At 38.5% G+C, this 21,865-nt stretch overlaps 1 protein-coding gene across 1 annotated transcript in view; it reads right to left on the bottom strand.

The window, feature by feature from the left end:
• The window catches only part of CAPN6 (calpain 6), a 28,221-nt gene extending 9,117 nt beyond the window's left edge, over positions 1 to 19,104 (bottom strand). The window contains exons 1-6 of the mRNA XM_054580359.1: positions 19,038 to 19,104; positions 11,829 to 12,008; positions 2,773 to 2,904; positions 1,571 to 1,779; positions 874 to 1,066; positions 109 to 302 (exon numbers count right to left, since the gene is read on the bottom strand). Coding sequence (XP_054436334.1) covers positions 109 to 302; positions 874 to 1,066; positions 1,571 to 1,779; positions 2,773 to 2,904; positions 11,829 to 11,993 — 893 coding nt within the window. The 5' untranslated portion in view covers positions 11,994 to 12,008; positions 19,038 to 19,104. The remainder of the gene's footprint in view (positions 1 to 108; positions 303 to 873; positions 1,067 to 1,570; positions 1,780 to 2,772; positions 2,905 to 11,828; positions 12,009 to 19,037) is intronic.
• Positions 19,105 to 21,865: the final 2,761 nt, after the last annotated feature.

The raw sequence follows: 21,865 nt of genomic DNA, 5'->3' as shown, positions 1-21,865 counted from the left end.
CCCACAGATGTCACTGAGCATTGACAGCCCACTAGCAGTTTGAAGGAATGAGTTTGGAAAAACTATAAGTCTTTGGAGGTGTAATAGTCAAAGTGAAATGGCACTCACATTTCACTCCATGGACCACTCCATTCCTGTCTTCCCAAGGGGTTCCTCAGGCGAATCATATACAGTTTCTCAGTACTGAAAACTTCCACAAGTCTCTCTCCAAGACAGATCTTTCGAATATCAGTCATGGTATAAGTATGGCCCTTCAGTAGACCCCAATCAGTTTCAACTTCTTGTTCTTCCTGATTGGGAGACTGAGAGCAAAAAAAGATACATAAGAGCACAAGAATTGGGACATCCAAAACTTGGCATGTCTTCTTCCTTGATCAGTTTACCTCAGTATCGTTGAGGCTAGTTATCCCTATTGCAGATAGAAATTTAATCCAGACACCTAACTTGACACAGAGCAAGTTAAGGAGAGGAAATAAAGAGTTTAATATAACAATTCGCCTAAACAATCCAGATTCAAACTACCCACATTACTACATTCATATGAACAGCATTAAAATTTGGTGCAGTTGGTTTACTCGTTGAGCAAAAAAGTTATTATCTAACATCCAAGAATAGACACAGAAGGGATAATTTAGCAGGCACTATTTATATAAGTTCAAGTACTGAGTTTGTTCCCAGCAGGATGACTGGGACAAAAAGATGCATAGTTAAAGTTCCTCAACCTGTGCCAAGGATCAATGTATATTGTTAGCTTTCTGAGTCCCACAATGGTTTTTCATGAATCTCCAGAATAAAGGTAATATTCCCTACTAAATTTTGTGATCTCCTATGTCAGAAGTGGGCAAAGAGTGGTTGTTTTTGGTGAACACCAACCTCAATGGAGCAACAGATCAGACCTCCTTTGGTAAATGTTTTGTACAGTTCTCTGAACAGCTTGTACTTCTCCTCAACAAGCTCGGTGTATCTTCCCTTCTGCATATCAACAGTTTCAGCCAGTGTGCCAGTGAAGTCCACTATGATATCAGTTGTGGTTAAACCATCAAGGGCTTCATAACAGCCAAGCAGCCTGGGAACAAATATGCAAAGTTATCTTTGTAAAATTATTTTTTCCAGGTTAAGGACATTTTGTCCCAAGAATTGGAACAGTCCCTTTCCAGCTAGACTTCACCATCTAGTTTTTCTTTAGGTATGACATGAGAGTTATTTTGAGATTTTACTCAGAGATTTCTAGGCTTAGGCTATGTCTATCAAGGACAGTCCATGCAGAAACTTCTTTCTACAGGGAAATACTAGGCAAGGAGAAAATTGGAGGTCATAATACCATGTCATTTGCAGATTAGCAGCAAGAAGGGACACCTAGGAGCAGGTAAGGATTAATAGAAACCAGAAAAGCTGATTTCTCTCTAATCTAGGATTTCTTAGGGCCATTCTGAGTTCCAAAGCAATGTCTTGTATCTGACTCTGATCTTACCTAATTTAAACTAAGGGTGTTGGGTTGGGATAGAATGAACTCCCATGAAAATATGTGCCCTTCCTTTTCTTCATGTGTTAGTCAATCCCCACTCCTTACTTTGCATAAGCTTTTTCCAAGAGAGCATTCCAAAACTCATTCATGGAGGTGGAGAAGGAGAAAACCAAATCTCCATTGATGGTGGGCAGCAAGTCATCAATCACCACCTCTGTCCATTCTCCAAAATGCCAGAAGCGGAAGCGAAATATCCCAGCATATTTATCTAGTTTTCGAGGGTCCCAGTCCTGTTCCTTATGGTTGGGAATTGTCTGGAAATATAAGAATATTCACTCAACTCTTATTCACCAGACTATATCCAAATATTGAGATTACAGTTGATTTCCAGAAAATCCATGTGGCAACCAGAAGCCCACTAAATACATCTGGTTGGGTCTAGATTGGGAAGTACTAGGCAGGGCACTTCTGCAACTACTGCTTTCCCAGTTCAGTTTTACCGAGGATAGTATTACCATGTCTGTCCGGAATACACAGAGAGTGACTGGGGGCAGCTAGTTAGGGGTTAAATTATTTCCCACAGATAATCTACAAACTTTATCATAAGAAACTGTCTATATAAACATATTCATGGGTATATGTTTAACAAAATAAACAAGGCATTTTGAATATTAAATTCAGTCAAAATGCAAGGTTTCTTGTGGATTCAGTTTCTGAAAGTCCATCCCAGAGATTTCATGTAGATTCTATAGAATATAGATTTTATTCACAACTTGAGTAAAATCTACATTTATATACAATTACACATTAACTTACTAAAATTATTTTTCTGAAGAGTTTTAATTTTGTCCCAAATAAGCACTTTATTGCCCCAAACTCTGCCAAAAAAATGTGTGCTCTTAATAATTTATTAGAACTTCTTCAAAGATCTATTTCCATCTTTGGCACATTTTAGTTATTCCTGGCCCCTACTAGCTTTATACCCCAGTAGGTACAGAGAATACAATTAGGCAGAACTATTGGGTCAAAGCTCTGCAAGTGACAAAAGGTCAATTAATATATGTGACAAAGCACATAGAGTAAAATCTTAATGGTATAATCTGATTGAGTATAAGAGTGTTTGCTGCAAAATTATTTCAACTTTCTGTATTTGTGAAAAATCTCATAATAAAATGGAGGGAAGTTACTTAGTTAATACTGACTTTAAGAAGTAGACAATCTAGAAAGTTATGAGCTGACTTTTTTCTGAAATTATTAAAGAAGACAAGAAGTTTGAAACTCAGTGAGGTCCCATAGAAGATCAATACCTTTGTCCAGTGAGACTCCTGAACAGCCAAACAGGAGAACGCAGAGACCATTGGCTTGTGCCCCAGTCTCCCTTGGATCAACTGGTGGTTGCTGATGTTGCCCACAATCAGACGGGGGTCATCACAGATGTCCTGTGGATACAAAAAATGGTTAAAGAATCTTGGAAGCGTTTCCAAAGAGTCAATGTGAGCTCACCTAGGAAGGATAGAAGAGGTGGTGTCAATAGACAACTAGGACCCCCACAGATGAAATAAAGGAAAGTTTGGGACTGTGAGGAAAAACACAAAGCAGTAGATAATCTACACAGGCAAAGGATAATGTGGGGAAGTGGCAAGAGAAATAGAAGGAAAGGTTGCAATGAAACAGGATGAGATGCGCTCATTGGACCTCTCAGACATAGCTGTCTCTGGGATTTGGAAGAGTTTTCAGCACAGCAGGGAGCTTTTAAAGAGGAGAACTAGGGATTAGCACATTATATTTTAATCCTATTTGTCAGAATGAGATTTTCGAAGCACTTGTGCTTAGAAAGGTGATTAAGTATGAGACAAGGCCTGGTCGATATGAGCATAAATGGTTTTCCCTCTCTAGGAAAATTATTTAGGAAACCTTTTTTCATGAAGATCTTTCCTAACATAAAGCAAAGGCAACAGTGGTCTCCATGGCCACTTGATTTTTCCACATCTTTGGATAAATATAGATGGCAGGAGCACTAGTAGCAGGTGGTAATAGGCCACTCACGGGAGCATTTCAACAGATACTCTTTTCCCACAGTGGATGTTCGGAGGGAAGCTGGATAGAGTGGGGGCAGCATTCGTTTGGAGTATATGTGTGTGTCTTCCCCAACATATCATTAGCAGTGTCATTTCCACTATGAGTTGGAAAATAAGACCCAAATAACACAATTACAACAAAATATGATGAAGACACAGTGGAGGCATTTTCAAAGTATAATCAGTGCCTAGAGGACAGATCCCCCAAAATTTCCTCGTGAGTAAATTGAATAGCACTGGAAATGTTCAAGTTGAAGCCTTAGGAACCAGTAGAGTTAGGGATTTAGACAGTGAGAGATATGAAGACATCATGGGTAGAAAGACAAGCATGGCCAAGGGTATAGCTGCATACATGGCCACCAAATAATTGAATACATGATTGTGTGACTCAGGGCATCATCACTTGCAGAGTCAAAAAGCAGGAAATATCAATGAATTTTTTTAAGATTTTATTTATTTATTTTTCAACAGAGGAGAAGGGAGAGAGAAAGAGAGGAAGAGAAACATCAGTGTGTGGTTGCCTCTAATGCCCCTTACTGGGGACCTGGCCTGAAACCCAGGCATGTGCCCTGACTGGGAATCGAACTGGTGACCCTTTGGTTCATAGGCCGGCACTCACCCACTGAAGCCACACCAGCCAGGGCCCAATGAAGTTTTGAGTAGATGGAGAAAGCTTCAGGGAGGAGGCCATTGGCCAGTACCTTGTCATTCTCTTTACCAAGCAGAAACAAATCCTAGTCTCAAATGGACAAAAAATCTGGACATATGTTCATTTAAAAATTATTAAAGAGAGACAGCTATATTTTTCTGTTTCTTAAACCTCTTAATTAAATGGACACAATTATACTTGATGAAGAGTCTGGTCTACAGAATGAAACATTCCATCTAGTCTTTAAAAGCCAAAATAACTCTGTAAAGGAAAAAGCATTCTGGGTAAAGACAAGTCCAAACTGAAGATTAATTAGGCATTCCTCTGCCAAAAAAAAAAGAGGGTTAGGTGGGTTGTCAGCTTTGGATTTTCTGGAGTTTTTTTTTTTCAATATATGTCTGGTGTCTTATCATTCCTTTTGTGTCATAGGAAAAACTTCTACTTTACTAAAAATTTTTGTGGGTTGGAAGCTACCTGTTTTTTTCACTTATTGAACATAGAGCAGGTACGTGGGATGAACTAGATCATTTTCTCTTACTGTTTCTCTGTCCTTTCTAAGATGAAACTAAACACAAGGTTTCCTTTCTGGGTCAGGTGTTACCGTTTTATCTGGCAAAGATGTAACATTATGCAATGATTTATTGGACTTAGCTGATGCATACAATAGTTTCCTAGGATGGAAATGTACAATGAACAGTGAACATTGGTATGTATAAAAGTGTCTTTTAGATCATTAAAGCAAATTATTTTTGGGTTTTATGTGGAGTCATTAGTAGTTGGGCTAACGTTACAGTGTCTTGAATTTATATAAAGGCTTTCATTTCACAGCAGAGATCTGGGCTCAGCCAACACTTTTGTCATGCCAACTTCTATGCAAGATATAAAGGGTCACATAAGTGAACAAAAAGACATGTAAACAAAAGTCAAATTGAAGACCTAGATAATTGCTGTCATGTCAAACTAAGAGCGCACATGCGTATGTGTATGTAAAGTTAACTATAATCATGGCAGAATATATATTTGGGCAAAACTTACCTTACTTTGTATTTCCCCTTATAAAATGGCTCATGCCCCAGTTTTACTTCACATTTTCCTTCACCATACATGGAAGATGGCTATTTAACAGTGAGTTTTAAAACATGATATGTTAACAGTCTACAGACTGTTAAAGCTGGAAGAAATTTTAGAGACTATTTAGTCAACCTGTTTATGAGGAAGGGCAGCAACTTGCCCTTTGATAATCCAGCTAGTTAGTAGACCTAGGATTTAAGTTTTAGGTTCTTCAAAACCATATACAGTTAGGGAAAGGACCTCAAGACCTCAACTGGTCCATCCTTTTGCCTTTAGGTAATATTGTGCAGCTTTTCAGGGACAGAGATACAACTACCTCTCCGTCATCCATACCTTTGTTTTATACTTCTTTGCTTAACATCTAAAAAGCTCTCCATCATTATGAAAGACTTGCTTGAATCATGGCTAAACTTTTGGTTCCAGACTAAACCACGTTAGTAAGGTTTAATTCTCTCAATTTAATACAAATATAAACCAATATATTCTGTATTTCACAACCATGATGTGAAATTTGGAAGCAAATCTTTTAAAGCCATCTTTTCTACACCTTTAAAGAAGTGAAAAACTAGAAACCAGCTAAGAAGATAAAAAGGGTGAAGGGAAATGAGCCAATGCAAATCTAAAAGTGGTAGGGAGTGGAGTTGGGAGAGAGGTCACAGCTCATATAGTCACATATTTGGGTGGCTTGGAAGGGAGGGAAGATTGCTGAGCCCTTAATGGCTCCCAGCTGTGTTGGCATAGTTAATGTGATACTTGAACTGGGCTGTTTGTCAAGGCAAAAAAGTTTCTTAGGGGGAAAGCACACACAAGTAGGAAGTTAAGCACTAAGTAAAGCCAGGAATGGTCCCTGCATATCCCCATTGCTGAACCAAAGCCTTCCAAGGAAAGCAGCTTGTCTAGGAAATATGTTCTCTTAGCTGAGCATTGAGATACCTTCCCATTGTCCTCACCTCATCTCCCTTACCAGATACCTCTGTGAGGGGGAAGGAGGCAAGCAATTACAATTTTTGGAGCCCTGTACATGTCACTCTACGTGGCTCCCTTTTCACCTACCACATCCACATCTGTAGAAATTTTTTAACACACCCAAAATTTGATGACAATAAACATTGAGGTCCAGGGTAAACCTCAAAGACCATATTAAAATGAAAGTCTTCCTAGAAAACCAGAAGAGTGGAAACATTTTTCAAAGTGCTATGTGCACAGTCCAGAAGTACTGGAAGGATAGTGGCATGGATACCTACAAGTGAGGCTGGCCTTGCAGGAGGTATATTATGACTAAGTCCAGGACTTTAAGCAGTCCCAGAAGATTCAAGATTGCCATTCGGGATCTGTGGGCTTTGTGAGCTAGTCCAAGTTGCCATTATCTTATCCTTAGAATATTGAGCCATCTATAGACAGGGCATTGAAAGATGAACCTAGGCACAGGGACCAATGTTGAACCAGCCTCTCAAGAATTTCATTTTACCTTTTGAGGAGTTTTGCTTCTGCATGAAGATGTTATCATCAGTTAAACATTCTTTTCCTTCCTAGCCTTTCCATGGAATATTGAACATGGAATCCAGGAATAAGGTCTTAGCCCAACTTCCACTTCCAACCTAGACGACCAAGTTATAGCAAAGAATCCTTTTATCTGAATCTTCAAACTTATGTTAGGAAACTTCAGATATAAATTCCAAACTGCTTTATTTGGAAGAGTTTATATAGTCATGCAATAAAAAGACTAACTGATACATGTTACAATATGGATGACCCTTGAAAACATTATACTAAACAAAAGAAGCCAGCTACTTTTATGATTCCATTTTAAGTGAAATGTTCAGAATAGGCAAATTTAGATAGAAACTAAAGGTAGATTAGTTGTTGCCTGTGACTGGAGGGAGGGGGGATTTACTGCAAATGTGCACAAGGGATCTTATTGGGGTGGTGCAATTATTCTAAAACTGGATTGTGATGATGTTTACACAACTCTATAAATTTAGTAAAAAAATCAATATATTGTGTACTTAAAAATGGTAAATTTTATAATACATAAATTATATTTTGATAAAGCTAAAAAAAGGTTTTTAAAAGCAGAATTTAAAAGAAATTTAGGATAAATGGAAAGAGTATGGGTCTATTCAACTGTCGTCAAGTGTGTCAATAGTGGAAAATACTTAGAATACTTGGGGGGGCATAATTTATGGGAATAAAATGAAATTTATGAACAGTTGAGGCCAAAACTACTGCGTAGAGGTGTCTCGTTCAACTAGGTGTTGGCAATTCCCATTAGCACAAAAAGAGAAGTGTTTCCTCCTTTGTCATTCCTTCACATGCAATCTATCACCAAGGACTGTGTCCTGTATTTCTAATGTCTCCCCTCATCAACCTTTGCCTTCCATTCCTATCATCTTTGCTTTAATCCAGAACCTTATCACCCTCCTCCAATCCAGTGTAGTGAAATAGCCCCTGGGGATGGTATTACCTAGTGGAAGATGTAGGCAAGTGCAACAATAGTGAAAGCTGAGTTCAAAATTGACCAGGAGAGCTGACAGTAAATCTTGTGTTGGTGCCCTTGCTTCTCCCACAGCTGGCTATGCAAATCCCCATGAAGTTTTGTTCCATTTTAGTTTGAGATTAGGTGTGTCTTTCTCTAAGACAGTATTGTAGCTGACTATGAGTCACTCAGGAAAAAAAGCCAGAGAATGGCTGGAGGGAGCTGAAGAAGAGATTTGACGTGGGAATGTGGCGGCCAGATTTCAGCATAAAAATCTTACCTGCAGTCTTATTATTACACTGTAATTCAGTAAAACTCAGCTCTTAGAACTTAATAAGACTTCATATGTTGAGGACCCAAGAGGACATGAAAGTCCAGGAGTCCATGTCTCAGGCAATATTCCCGCGTACCCAGTAAGCTACGACAGCAGCTAGGGCCATGAGCCACCTGGAGGAATTAAGGAAAAGTATTTTCCCCTGGAGGGTATGGGTGTTACACAATTGCAAAACACTCTGTCTATCTAAAGTGGGTCCTTAGTGGATAGCAAGGAAGCAGCAGGTGGGAATAAGAGGAACTCAATCATGTCCTAGGTTGGTGGGGCTTGACTGGTGTTAGTTGGTTCAATTAGCAGTGGTGATTACAGGCCAAGGGGCTTATAAAGGCAGAGGCTTTTCAACACAGGAGAGGAAAGAAACAGAAAATATTAGGTTAATTATGCTTCTTCCATTTTGGAAACTTCCAAACATGCCTGGTAAGTATAAGGCTATGTGGCATGCCAAGGGACAAGAAGTCTGCAAGCTTCTCTGCAAACCAGGATTTGAAACTTGCCAATGAGGGGGATGAGGCCAATGACCCATCTGGTCTTTCCAAGCCAATTCAGAGAGGCCCAGGCCTGTCTCTCAGCTTTCCTGATGGGAAGCCAGAGCACTTTGACGTTGTTCTTGACCACAGACTTGGCCTCTACACTGACTGAAAAGGAATCCAAAGCTTTTTGAGGTGACTCAGATGGTGGTCCAGAAACTTGTTTTTCCCCTACTCCCCATAAGAGGTCCTCTCCCCAGCCACTTCAATCCACAATGATCTTTCTTTTTTCAGAATCTTACATGATTTATTGCCTATATGCTTGAAAATAGCATTTCTTATATTTGACATTAATTTATTTTTTAACTCTTTGATAGCTCAATATCGATCTCTTCAACTAGAATGGAAGAGCCTCACCCCAGGCCTTCCCTGTCTGTATCTTGCACAGATGCTGGCATAGAGTAGGTACTTGATAAATGTTTTTCAAGTGCTTTTCTCTTTGGGCTTAGTTAAGACTAAGCTCACTGTATGCTTTCAAAAAGGAAAATATGGATCAATTCATGATACACAGCATCAGGAAAGTGGGAAGAACTGATTGGAGACCTATGTATTTTAGCAAAAGAGACAAATACAACTCTATTTCCATAAAATGTCAGCACAGTAGAAACTTAATGTGGGTTTTGCAGTCAAAAGTTGGTTGAAATCCTAGCATGTTGACAGCCTGATCCTGGAAAAATTCTTATCTTCTCTCTGAGGCCCATTTTTCTCACACATAAAATGGACATAGTATCTACCTTTATTTTTTTTAATGAGGAAAAATGATATCAAAGTGATTTTTAAGATACCTACCTTGCTAAGCCATGACAAATAAGGATGAAGTGAAAAATGTATAGGAAACTCCAAACAGTATCTGGGCTCATAGTAAGCATGCCATAAATGCTGATTCCTTTTCTGCCTATCTCCATTCACCCTCTCTTTCTGACATTTCCTCACTGTGGAAGAGGAATTGCTTGCCTCAGAGGCAAAATGAACTACTGCCACAGTTATTAAGGTTTTTTTTTCTTCCCTGCTAATCCACCTAGTATTCAATCTACAGAATTTGGATATGAAGGCAAAGCACAAAGGACTGAGCCAAGACAGAGGAAGGATGTGTCAAAAGACTGGCCAGTACAGGAAGCACTGTTGGCTTGATTCACATCCGAGGAATGGCTTAATGTTGACTTGCAATTTTGCCTCCCATTGGATCTCCTCCCACCTCCCGTAGGAATCATTCATTCCTTCAATCACCAATCATCAATCATTCCTTATTTTTTCTGCATTTTCAACCTTCTCTGCTTTACTGTTTACTGATCTATTCATTAACCCTCCCTGCAAAAACCTCCCTCAATTTCCTGCTTCCTTTTCAGCAACTTCTGCCTTACTGATTTCCTTTCTTTGATATCCAAGCATCAGAAAAGAATGGTGCCCGTCATTATCACCACCCATTCATAAGAGTGGCTCCAGACAATATAGCTCTATTTTCTTCATGCATTTCTGGAGAAAAATATCTTACTTCTCTGCATACCCAGTTAGTGACTAGTGAATTCTACTCACATTTCCCAAATTTTATTGCAGGTCAGTGATCTGCAAGGATGTCAACACCTAGAGGCACATAAAGTCAGGAGGAATGTAATCATCCTTCTGATGGAGAGACTTCTCCAGGTCTCATACTGTCAATGGGTATCATACTTTCATACTTTATGGGCAAAAACTAAGACATGGACCTAGAGGTTATTATGCTCAGTGAAATAAGTCAGTCAGAGGAAGATAAATACCATATGATCTCACTTATATGTGGAATCCAAAGAACATAATAAACAAACAAACAAAATTGAAACAGACTCATAGACACAGAGAGCAGACTAGTGGTTACCTGAAGGGAGAGGGTTTGGGGGACTGGGAGAGAAAGGTGAAAGAATTAAGAAGTACAAATTGGTAGTCACAAAATAGTGATAGAGATGTAAAGTAAAGTGTAGGGAATATAATCAATAATATTGTGATAATTTCATACAGTGCCAGGTGGGTACTGAAACTATTGAGAGAAACACTATGTAAAGTATACAATTGTCTAACCACTAAGCTATAGAACTGAAACTAATACAAAATAATATTTAAAGTAAACTGTAATTTAAAAATGAAAAACAAATTAAAAAAAGAGACATCATTGTCTAATTTATTTTTTATTTATTTATTTTTATTGTATTTTCCCCCCATTACCATTTAGTCCCTTTATACCCCCTTATTTGAATTGAATAGAAAACAAGAGCCTTAGTGTGACCTATGTATCTTGGCACCACCTGGTGGCAACCTACATAACTGAAGTAGCTCTTATAAGAACTCCCTTTAGTTTAAGCTAAACTAAAAAATGATAGCTTGCTCATTGAAGAAGGCAAACATTAAGTACCTAACTGAGGTGGTTCCATAATAGTGCCGCAAAAGATATGTCATTAAATAGAATCAGAAAATCTTCAGGATATTTTGAAGGTCCAAGAATTTGCATTTTATAACAGTCCTCTGTGGCCTATATTCCTGGTCATACAATTTGGCAAGGAACCCAGGTAGTATATCCTTCTATCCAGTTATACCCTTTAGATATAGCAAGGTTGTCATTTATTCTCCAGACCTCATCATCCTATCATTATGTGCACCGAGCTTTCTCTCATCTAGGGCTTGTGGAGGGGTAAAGAAGACTTGTTTTAGTGACAACATGCAGATGTTCTACAAAGAACCACAGTAACTATTAATGTATGGTGAAAGAACTGCAGTCCTATTTGGACCCCAGTTTGCTAACTGTGGGAGGATACAAGTAATGGTGTCCAAAGAGCAGCAAATAAGCCTCTTTTGCCCAATGCAAACTCCATCTTCTCCATATAGAGTTCATTTCATTTATGTTCAGCATAAAAAGAGCTTTCCTTCTTGCTGGTCTGAGATTATCATAAAGTCATTGAGACAGAAAACTCAGTAAAGAGCGTAGTTTTTTGAGCCCCCGTATTTACTCAAATAAACTTACAGAGAAGACAAACATGATTTTTTTTGTTTTTTTAAATTACTAAATCTGAAAAAAAATGACTAAAATTCAAGATTCCTCAAGCTATAACTAAAAGCACAGATTCTTAAAACTCCCCATTTTAAAGTTGTCTCCTAAATTGGTCTATATGCAGTAGGCTGTATGGGTGAAATAAATGGTGGACGAAGAAGTTATAATGAAAGAAATAAAGAGGGAGACAGAAATTGAAAAAAGAAAATTACCTGGGGACGTTTCCACACCACCTTTCCAGGAAGCAGTCGGTTATAGAAAAGTGAATCATTCTCAGGCAAAAATGTTGGATCACAGAAAAGCATACCATTTTTGATGCATTCCTGTTTTAGTTCCTGGTACTTCTGGTTTTTGAAGAGCTTCAGAGGAGGGCCCATAGTGTCAAACTATGTCTAGAATGAGAAAAATTGTTGTTATTAGAGAAAGAAGTTCTCGAGTCTTTTAAACATTACCTGAGATTAGACAAATGGTAATCATTCCAGTGACTTATTCCCAAAGCTAGTCACTTCAAGTTTGGCTTTAATGGAAGTTACCATTTTCAGGGCAGCAGGGGGAAAGGTCCAGGCTATGCAACTAATTAGTTTGGGGCTTTGGGTGAAGTACCTAAACCATGCAGGGGCCTCAGTTTTTTTTTTTTTTTAATCTGGCAAACAAGGAAATATGGGGCTTAATAATATTATTGGAAAAATAGATAATAAATGTTAAGATTGCTAGTTAAACACAAGTCACTATAATTTAAAGGGCAATCTTCAATTTTACACTAGCAAGGAGAAGTTCAAGGCAAAAAACAATTTTTAATTTGTGATGAAGAAAAAATTGTTTTACTACATTCAGAATAAGTTAGTGGCCTGAAGGGCCACACACTTTGTGCTTGAGGGGAAAAGCAACTCCTTTCACTTTTAACAAGTCCTTTTACACAGATCCTTCCCTTTTATCATTGAAGAGCCTTGCATTTTTATTACTGGTCAGAAAGGCTACTGCAAAAACAGAGTCAGAGCAGATGGCCTCCAAAGACAAGGAAAGATAGAAAGATTTTATGTCTTTCTTTTTCAAAGTCTAATATGCAATCATTTGCCCTTGATAAAAAGCAGACTCCAAAATTCAATTACACTGATTTGGTGGACTATAGATTCTTATACCATGGCAGTACACTGCTGCTTTCTTTTCTTAAAAAAAATCTCACATTACTAAATAGAAAATTAATATAGTGGCTCTTTAGGCAGTGTGTATCAGAGTGCCCCACACTCAAATACCCCTAATAACTGGTTTTTATGAGGATAATTTGAAAGGTAAATTTGATTTTAAATAGCTTTTCGGTGATAATATGTTTTTAATCCTCTGCTTGATCACAAAGATAGATTTGTAATGGCTTTAATGATCTTCTCCTGACATTCAATGGTAGATAATAGGGGATTGTGAAATTTACATGGCACCAATTATTTCAAAAATATATTTTAAAGATAACTGTATCTATATTCTATGATCACATGAGGGTTGAAAATAAAAGTTCTAAGGTCAGAATATCTGCTAAAATATGGGTGAGATGTGAAAAAAAGACTAATGATCACTTTAAAGAGTATGTATAGGTAACACAGATCAAAAGCTGGTTAATAAAGTGGCAGTTGCTATTTTATAATATGTGTAGTATAGTGCAATATAGCCCTGGCCAATGTGACTCAATGGTTGGAGCATTGTCCCGTAATGGAAAGGCTGTTGGTTCAATTCCCAGTCAGGGCACATGCTTGGGTTGCATTCATCTCTGGTCTGGGCACTGGTGCATGTGACCCCTGGTCTTTTTTTTTAATTTATTTTTTTAATTTTTTTATTGTTGTTCTAATACAGTTGTCCCAATCCCTCCCCCCTATTTTTTCTCCCCTACCCTGCCTGCGCTGGTGTTAATGGTATGATCCCTGGTCCCACCATCCCCAGTTTGGGTGCATATGAAGGCAACCAATAGTTGTTTCTCTAGCATCAATGTTTTTCTCTCTCCCTTCCTCTCTCTCCAAAAAAACAAATGAAAAATATCCTCAGGTGAGCATAGAAAAAAGTGTAATATAATCAGACCCCTCTACTATCTTATTTCATGTCTTTTAAGTATTATATTGAAATGTCTTACTGGTAACGAAGTCTCACCATTTGAAAACCATAAAAAATATTAATTTAATGTTCTTTGTAACTTAGACAATATACAAATATATAAACAAGTTTATCATTTTTCTGAATCCACGGAATAAGAAGCTAAAAATAACCATAATTTTTCATAGCCCTATATATTGACATTTGTTTTTTCAAATTGAAGGCTATGGGACGCTGCAAAATTCTGAAATACTTTCAGTTATCAGACTTAAGTCTGCTCTCATGTTTTAAAATTAAAGTATATTTTATTGTATTTGAAGTCATGGATGGTATCAGTAATAATTTTCCATTAAGCAGCAGCAGAACCAGTCTGAACGTTTGTCCAAGCTCCTTTGTGGAGCCTGTTACAAACGAATCCTAATTTTTGCATGTGATCAAACTTAAAACAAACACTGCTGTGCCTCTTGCTTTCCCTGGAAAGTTTTGGTGGATTTCCAGAGGCTGAGGAGTATAAACGGGGGATAGTCTAAGGCAATCAGGATATTAAGTTTGCCAGAACCTCCTAGTCCTTAATCATTTTTTGGATAAATGAGTATTTCCTGTTCTTGAGAAAGCTCTCTGCCCCACCAGTCTTCCTTGCTACTAAGTCAATGGCTAGGCAAGCAGAAGTCTGCAATGGGGACCCCTGTTATTAAAAAAAGACTTGCCTACAGACTGAAACAATATCAATTGCAAAGAAAATCAGGTTTGATTTTAAAAAGCATTGTGAGGGGGCAAAAGACAAATACCATATGATCTCACCTATAAGTGGAACCTAATCAACAATACAAAGATGCAAGGAAAATAAGACCAGCAACACTGAAAGGAAAGAAATCAACAGAGACAAGAGGGAAGGAGGGAGGGGGGCGGGGAAAAGGAAGGGAAGGGGAAAGTCAAGGAACATATAGCAAGGACTCATGGACAAAACCAAAGGGGAAGAGCTGAGGGAGGGAAGGAGGGAGGGGACAAGGGAAAGTGGTGGGGGGTAGGCAGAGACAAATGTATTTGAAAAAAATAAAATAAAATAAAAATACAAAAAAAAAAAGCATTGTGATCCTAGCAGACTCTTTCAGAGGCAATATGTACAGCTGGTATGTATAGGTCAAGTCTTTAGACCTATACTTTAAGGGCACAGAGTAAATAAGGAATAGAAGGTATCAACCTAAACTTTGACATATTTTCATTAGAGTACAACTGTAGTTCCATGCCCTGTTCAACTTGCAGGAGTAGAGTTGACCCCCATTCTGACTAAGTATTAGGACAACTATGTTCCATTTGCTGTGACCTTGGTTTCTTTGTGCCTCAATTTTCCTTTTGGGAGAATGGGGTTATCTGTCCTGCCCTCTACACAATGATTGTAACTAATGAGATGGTTAGTATAAAAGTATTTTGAATAAGTAGAAAGGGCTCCAGGCAATGAAATGGCTTACAGCGTATATAAATGCAAGATATACACTGTAAGCCATCTCGTTGCCTGGCATAAAGCTGGGCACACAGCCATTGTTCAGGAAATAGTTGTTGAATGGATGAATGGCTTATATAGAAAATTCATCTTTACATGGCAAATAATTGTTTAAAATATACATTTAAGTTCACAGTCTCTTCATTGACAGCCAGGTTCAGTAGATATCTGTGCCATTCTTTTTGTACCTGCATAAATGGCAGCCCAGAGGAAGGGCAGCTAGAAGCTTGCAGAACCAACTCAAATATGGGTCTGTGTAATGTCAAGGTTAGTGTGCAGTTTTCTATTATACCATACTGCTTCTTTTGGTCATTGCCTTTTTTGAAAAAAGGAAATTTTTTTCAGTTCAAATAAGAACTCTCCAAAGCAAATATAACACCCAACTTTGAGGCATTCTGCCTAGAATTTATTGTCATGGTGAATATTTCAATGGTTCTTTCTTTCCATGGTTTGATGATCATGGGAAAATCCAAACCTTTGACTTTCAAGGATTCATCAGTTAACCATCAGAAAACTTTTAGAAACCCAGAAATTTGTAAGTTGAGTTTGTCGTAAGCAACTTGCTCTGTTGGAGAGTAGGAGAGTGAAGAAAGGAATGTCTCTTTTTTGCTATCTTGCTGCACCCAACTATGAAGAAGAGAGAACCTTTAAGTTTATAACCACATATTAAGAAACTCAGTAAACAGCATCAAATCTAGGGATTTAAGTATCGACTGAAAAGAGCTTCTAGCTAACAAATAGCTAACAAAGGGAACACGCACATCTGAAAAGAGAAATAACTGTTTCCTGAGACAAGTATCATGGGTGGTGAATGTGGGGTTTTATACTGCAATAATGGTCTTAAGCAATACTATTTAAATTTTTGACCCCCTTCCTTGAGAAAGGGCGCAAAGAAGGAAGAGGGCCATATGGATCAAGGCAAGTGAGAGGGGTGGATGCAGAGTATGGAGAAGCTGAGAATTGCCAGAGGAAGTTGAGGGAGCCTGCCACGTAAAACACAAGGCTGCAGTTAAGAGAGGAAGCTTCTGCTACTCACTGGACTGGAAAACTTGGGGAGCTGGGCAAACTCTTAAGAGGAAAATCATTTGTTTTTTACCTGTGGTTTAGTCTTAGAGTTGAAACCATATTTTGCTCTAAAAATTGAAATCTAACTCAGTTTATTAAAGAGAATTATTAACTGGTAGAGGAAACTCAGTCTGTGTTGTATGAGTAACAGGGTAAGGAAGGGCATGTTAGGTGGGGAGAGGGAGAGAGCACAGCTTCCGGGGTGTTGTCCCTGACTAGTTTCTCCTTTCTTCCAGTTTTGCCTTCATGCTGTACTTGGGACAAAATCGGAGGTAAAAACAATTAAGAGTTTTTGAAGAGCAAACTGAGTGCAGAAGACCTAACTCTGTCCTAGTACAAAATAGGGGTCACTTGAGCCACAATCAACAGTTCTCCTAACACCTAGGAGAGGTGCATTGAGAGTAATGGGGCTTGGAGAAGGAGAAGTAGTAACAATTCAGCATCCACATGTTACAAAGAGAATAGAGTTCCTATGTCTACACAGGCAGAGTCCTAGCCCACATCTATGGGCAAGTATCTACAAAAAGACAAATGGCTGTTCAGATTCAAATTGTTAGCCAGATAGTTTGGGGTCTGAAAGGGACCACAAAAGTCCTCTGATCCAGTCTTATCTAGGATACATCAACTTTCTCCAGAGAGAAGACTCTGTTCAAAGACATCAAAGGAAAAAAGAGCACACAATTAAAAAAAATCATCGTTGAAGAATTCTATCAAAAGTAAAAAGAAATTCAGAATCATAAAAAGAACACAGGTAGTCAGGAGATCCAAGATCAAGTCTCAAATACTGCCTTTTAGTGTAGGTAACATCTCTGTCCCTCAGTTTTCCCATAAGCACAATGGGAATATGATGGCTGCCCGATAAACCTTGTGGTGTTATTGGAGGAATCTAATTAAGTACATGAAAATACATATTAACTGTTAAGGGTAACCCATGTATAATGGAAGTATTAGGAAATATTCTTTTTTAGCAAATTAAATCCCTTTTCTGTCCTTAGTGGAAACTGAGGACACTTGATCACATGCTTTAAATAAGATACTCAAGGACATTTAAAAGACCAATATAAAATTGCTTGCTCACCATTCTATACCTCCTCTCTTTTCCACCTTTCCTTTTTGGATGACTTGCTCCACACTCATTTTTTCCCTCTTAAATAAATAAGTTCATCCTATAAGTCTAATTTTATACCTTGTGAGAATCTATTCCCAATTATTATTACATTATGCTAGAAGAACTGTTAGAAATCACTTAACTCAAATTCTTTATTTTACAGGAAGATGAAGGAACTTGCCCAGAGTTATGTAGTTAATAACAGAGCTGGCACTAAAACCAGGACCTTCTGACACTTTTCACCACAATTTTAAAAAGGCGGGGTAAGTGTGCAAATACAAAACCTCAATATATTGTTTTGGAAATTTCTCATTGTCTTTTTCTTATAAGAATGCACTTATGAGTTTTGTTTTTGAATTGCAAGCTGTCAGAAAGTGGGATGATTTCAAATCAAAGCTAATCAAAGAAACACTGTTTTGGGGTCACATAGGGGCATTTTCTGCTTTTAATTTAGGAATTGAAAACATCCAAAGGATGCAGAAAGCCTGTTTTTTTAACTTATTCCTGACTACACAAGTGTTTTTAGACTTTCTCTAGTCTGCTAGGGGCTCTAAGGATAAAGAATGCTATTCACATACAAAGTATTCACACACACGTGCAAATGTGCACTCACATGGGCAGACACACATACATGCATACAAACTGCTAGAGGAATGAAAGAGTTAATTAACAGCCCCCAAAGAATCTTTTTTAAAAATTATTTTAGACTATAAAGTGTTCTTAATTCCATAGCAAAGGTTTTTAAATGAGACATTAGCCAAATTTCAATAAAACATCAGTAAAGCCAGGATGCTTTATTCTGAAGTTAGAAGTGACTGTCAGGATGGCAAAATTTGTTTAATTTTCCTATGTGCTTTTCACCAAACTTCAAGTTCCAAATCCTCAGAACCAATTTTCAACTGCAATGCTCCAATCCTTTTTCTGCCCTCCATTCTGCCCGCTCAAGCCCCTAGAACACCAGTGGCAGTGTTGTGAGTGGATTGGGAGGGGAGGGTAGAAAGACACATGCAAATCAAAATTTAAACCAAAGTAAGAATTAGAGAAGAACAAAACCAGGACAGCCAGGGGCTGAAAATAAAATAAACCAAGATCAACCTGTCACCATAGCAGGGGGACTCCTGACTATGCAAATAGGACAGCCTCTGCTGCCACTCCCTCCTGTGCAACAGTGCACAGCCTATGAACCCCACTTCCAGGACTTTAAGGCTTTTGTACAGTGTGGTTCCAAGATTTTGCCTGCATTACAATAATTTTCTCATAGCTGTGGGTCAGTAGGAGCTAGAATGAAGCCTTGACAGTCAGCCTGGATTCTCCCTCTCTCTTGCCTAAGGAAGGCTTGTCCTTTCTTACCAGGGATTCCTGGGAAAAGGAGGCAAAAAACAACAACAACAACAACAACAACAAAACAACCCAGCTATCACCAGAAAAATCTCATTGCCAGACAACCACAATCACCCCACACACACCCAAAAATAACCCATCAAAAAATTCCATTACTTTGGAAGTTCCCAAACTGCTATTACACACACACATTTGATCCAGACAAACCATAAAATTATAGCTGCGGATTTTGATTAACTATAAAGTTCAAGTTTCTTCACCTCTTGTATACACCAAGTGATCTAGCAAGTAAAATTCCAGGATAAGTTTGCAAATGCCCTCTCTACTCACCTGAGTTATCCCAGTTGCTGCGGCTTCTGCTGCTCTTGGCCAGGTAACCCCTACAAAGTCTGTTCAGTCAGTGTGGCTGAACAAAGATTCTGGCTTTCTTAACCTGAAAACTATTTGGGCTGTACCAAGCTCTGTTCACAGGGGGAGGTGACTCGCAGAAACTTCAGGAGACTTCGCCCCGCCTAGCAGTCAGAAACTGACCCTGAGTCATTAGGAAAATCTGGAAAGCGCCCCTGCCAGATGTGCAGACGGGATGCCCACTCCAGATCCACCCACCAACAAATTGGAAAACTCAGGAAGCCACGTTTGAAAGCTCTTTCACTTCCAAAGAGTAATAGGACTTTCAGGAGAGGTCTGACAGACTTCTGACTTTCCTATCCCAGGGTTAATGGTGCAGACATAGACATTACTTGAGAGAGGACATGGCAGGAAAAAAAAATCTTGAAGTATTGGGAAAGTTCTTGTGGGCTAGTTTGCAGATGAGGCCCTTTATACACAGATCTGTGATAGTAATGAGGACTTCAGTGAACTAGTGGGAGTGAAAGAAGAGCTAACGGGGCAAAGGGAAGAAAAGGTTGTTTTGTGAAGTTATAGGTTACATTTGACCAAGGGCAGAGAGCAAGAAGCCTTAAGAGGGAGATTAATGGAGTTTGATGCCATGGCATTTGTAAGGAGCTTAATTTCTAGCAACAGAGCTGTGAAGATTCTGCCTGGCAATGTTGGGTGACAGCAGAACAAATAACTGCTCTGAAAGGCCAACCAAGATGCTTCAGCAGGATAGTCCGACCACTGTAAAATACTAGTCAAGGTCCTCTTTCATGAGATATTCACTGGAGCACAATTCCAGGAACACAATTCACAAATTGTTATAGTTTTTACATCTCATTTAATTTTTTATCGCATTCCTCAACTCTCCCAACCAATGCAGCATTTACCTTTCAACCTGAAACTACTACTGTTGTCTACCCCTATCCCTGCACCAAATCTTCTTTTGGCTAGTCGGGAGAAAGAGAGAGAGAACACAAGGGAGCAAGGCAAGGCCTAAGAAGAAAAGGAAGTGTGCTCTCCTTATATTTCCAGGAAACATCTGAGCATTTCCATAACTGTCGTTTCTGAGACCTCTCCCTCAACATTTCCCCACAGCTCCCTCTGTGGCTTCTCTCCCTCTATGCCAAGATAGAAATTGAGCTAGAGATAGGTGGCAATATAAAATGCCAGATCCTAGGAGAATTAAGGTTTTAAATATTGGTACCCAATTTGGTTTCCAAGTGACAGATTTTCTGCACTGGTGTCCCTCATGTTGTGGCACTTTGGCTTTGAAACCAAGGGTAGGTGTCTTGTCTGTGCTCATCTTTTTGAGCCACCTTTTCCACCTCCAAAAATTTAAAATGAGTAAGGAATCATAGAATCTGAGAATTAAAAGGAAATTTAGAGGCCATATCTACTCTACTACACAGGGCAGAAATTTCTTCCTGATATCTGGATAGCTCTGTAAAATAATTTGTTCCAAGTTTAGACATCCCCTAATGGTTAACACTTATTCCTTAGGTTCAACAAAAATGAGCATTACACGAACTATTTCTAATTCCTCTTTCACACAACAGACCTTTAAAATATCTGTCATGTCACCCCCAGTATTTTGTCCCTAGGCTAAATATCCTCAATTCACTTAAACCCTGCTTCACAGGACACATCCCATTCCAGATATTATACTTTTCTGGTGGTCTTTTGAGCATAGATCTGTTCATTGTGTAACTTGTAGCTTATTTTAAACCTTCTCTCGTTTCTTGCATGAACTACTATTATTTGCTTGATTCCATTCTTATCCAATTAACTTTTACTTTAACCCAGATGCTGGACATTACCTGCATCCTCGGTAACCATTGAATTGTTGGGTAAAAATGTTTTTTCTAGATATTTAGTCACTGATCTAGAATATCATATTCTTTATGCCAAAGTTTCTCAAACTATTTTTTAGCACATTCCTAATAAACCTTTTTAGACATTTCCCCCCAATCTCTCCGTGAGAAAATTTAATAACATAGATATGCTGTATGCTTGTTTATGTACTGTATGTATATCTGTGTTTTGTATATAAAATATTTTTTTTACTTTCCAAGAACCAATTTTTGCTATTTTGGAGGTGATATCACTCCCATTGAGAATGCATGCTCTATATCACCAAGTTTCTTTATCTGCATATTTGGTTAAGCAGATTAGCAAGATGACCTAGTATACAGGACAGGATACTGCAGCATAACCTTAAAGCCCTCCCCTTATTACCAATCAATTTTAATAAAGTTATTCAAACTTGAGTCAATCCATAGAACCTCTGCTACTACCCAGCTCCTATTTTTCCATCTTCTCCATAAGGATACTATAAGACTTTTTCTAGATACCCATTCAAAAAAGGAAATGAGCTTAGTTAAGAATGACTTGCATTTAGTGAGCTCATGCTTACACTTAGTGGTTTCTGCTCCCTTTCTAAAGCCTCAAAAATGATCTGTTTAAGGTGCTGGCGAAGCTGCGGAGAAAAAAGAATCCTAGTGCACTGATGGTGGGAATGCAGATTGGTGCAGCCATTGTGGAAAGCAGTGTGGAATTTCCTCAAAAAGCTGAAAATGGAACTGCCTTTTGATCCAGTGATTCCCCTGCTGCGACTATACCCTAAGAATCCTAAAATGCCAATTCAAAAGAACCTATGCACCCCAATGTTCATAGCAGAATAATTTACAATAGTCAAGTGTTGGAAGCAACCTAAATGCCCATTAGTAGATGATTGGATCAAATACCTATGGTACATTTACACAATGGAATACTATGCAGCA

The sequence above is a fragment of the Pteronotus mesoamericanus genome, unplaced genomic scaffold, assembly GCF_021234165.1.
Source record: "Pteronotus mesoamericanus isolate MK-2021 breed Mesoamerican mustached bat unplaced genomic scaffold, CSHL_Meso_final contig_58, whole genome shotgun sequence".
Classification (NCBI taxonomy): domain Eukaryota; kingdom Metazoa; phylum Chordata; class Mammalia; order Chiroptera; family Mormoopidae; genus Pteronotus; species Pteronotus mesoamericanus.
The sequence above is the reverse complement of the archived record's forward strand: the minus strand, read 5'-3'. Positions and strand labels throughout refer to the sequence as shown.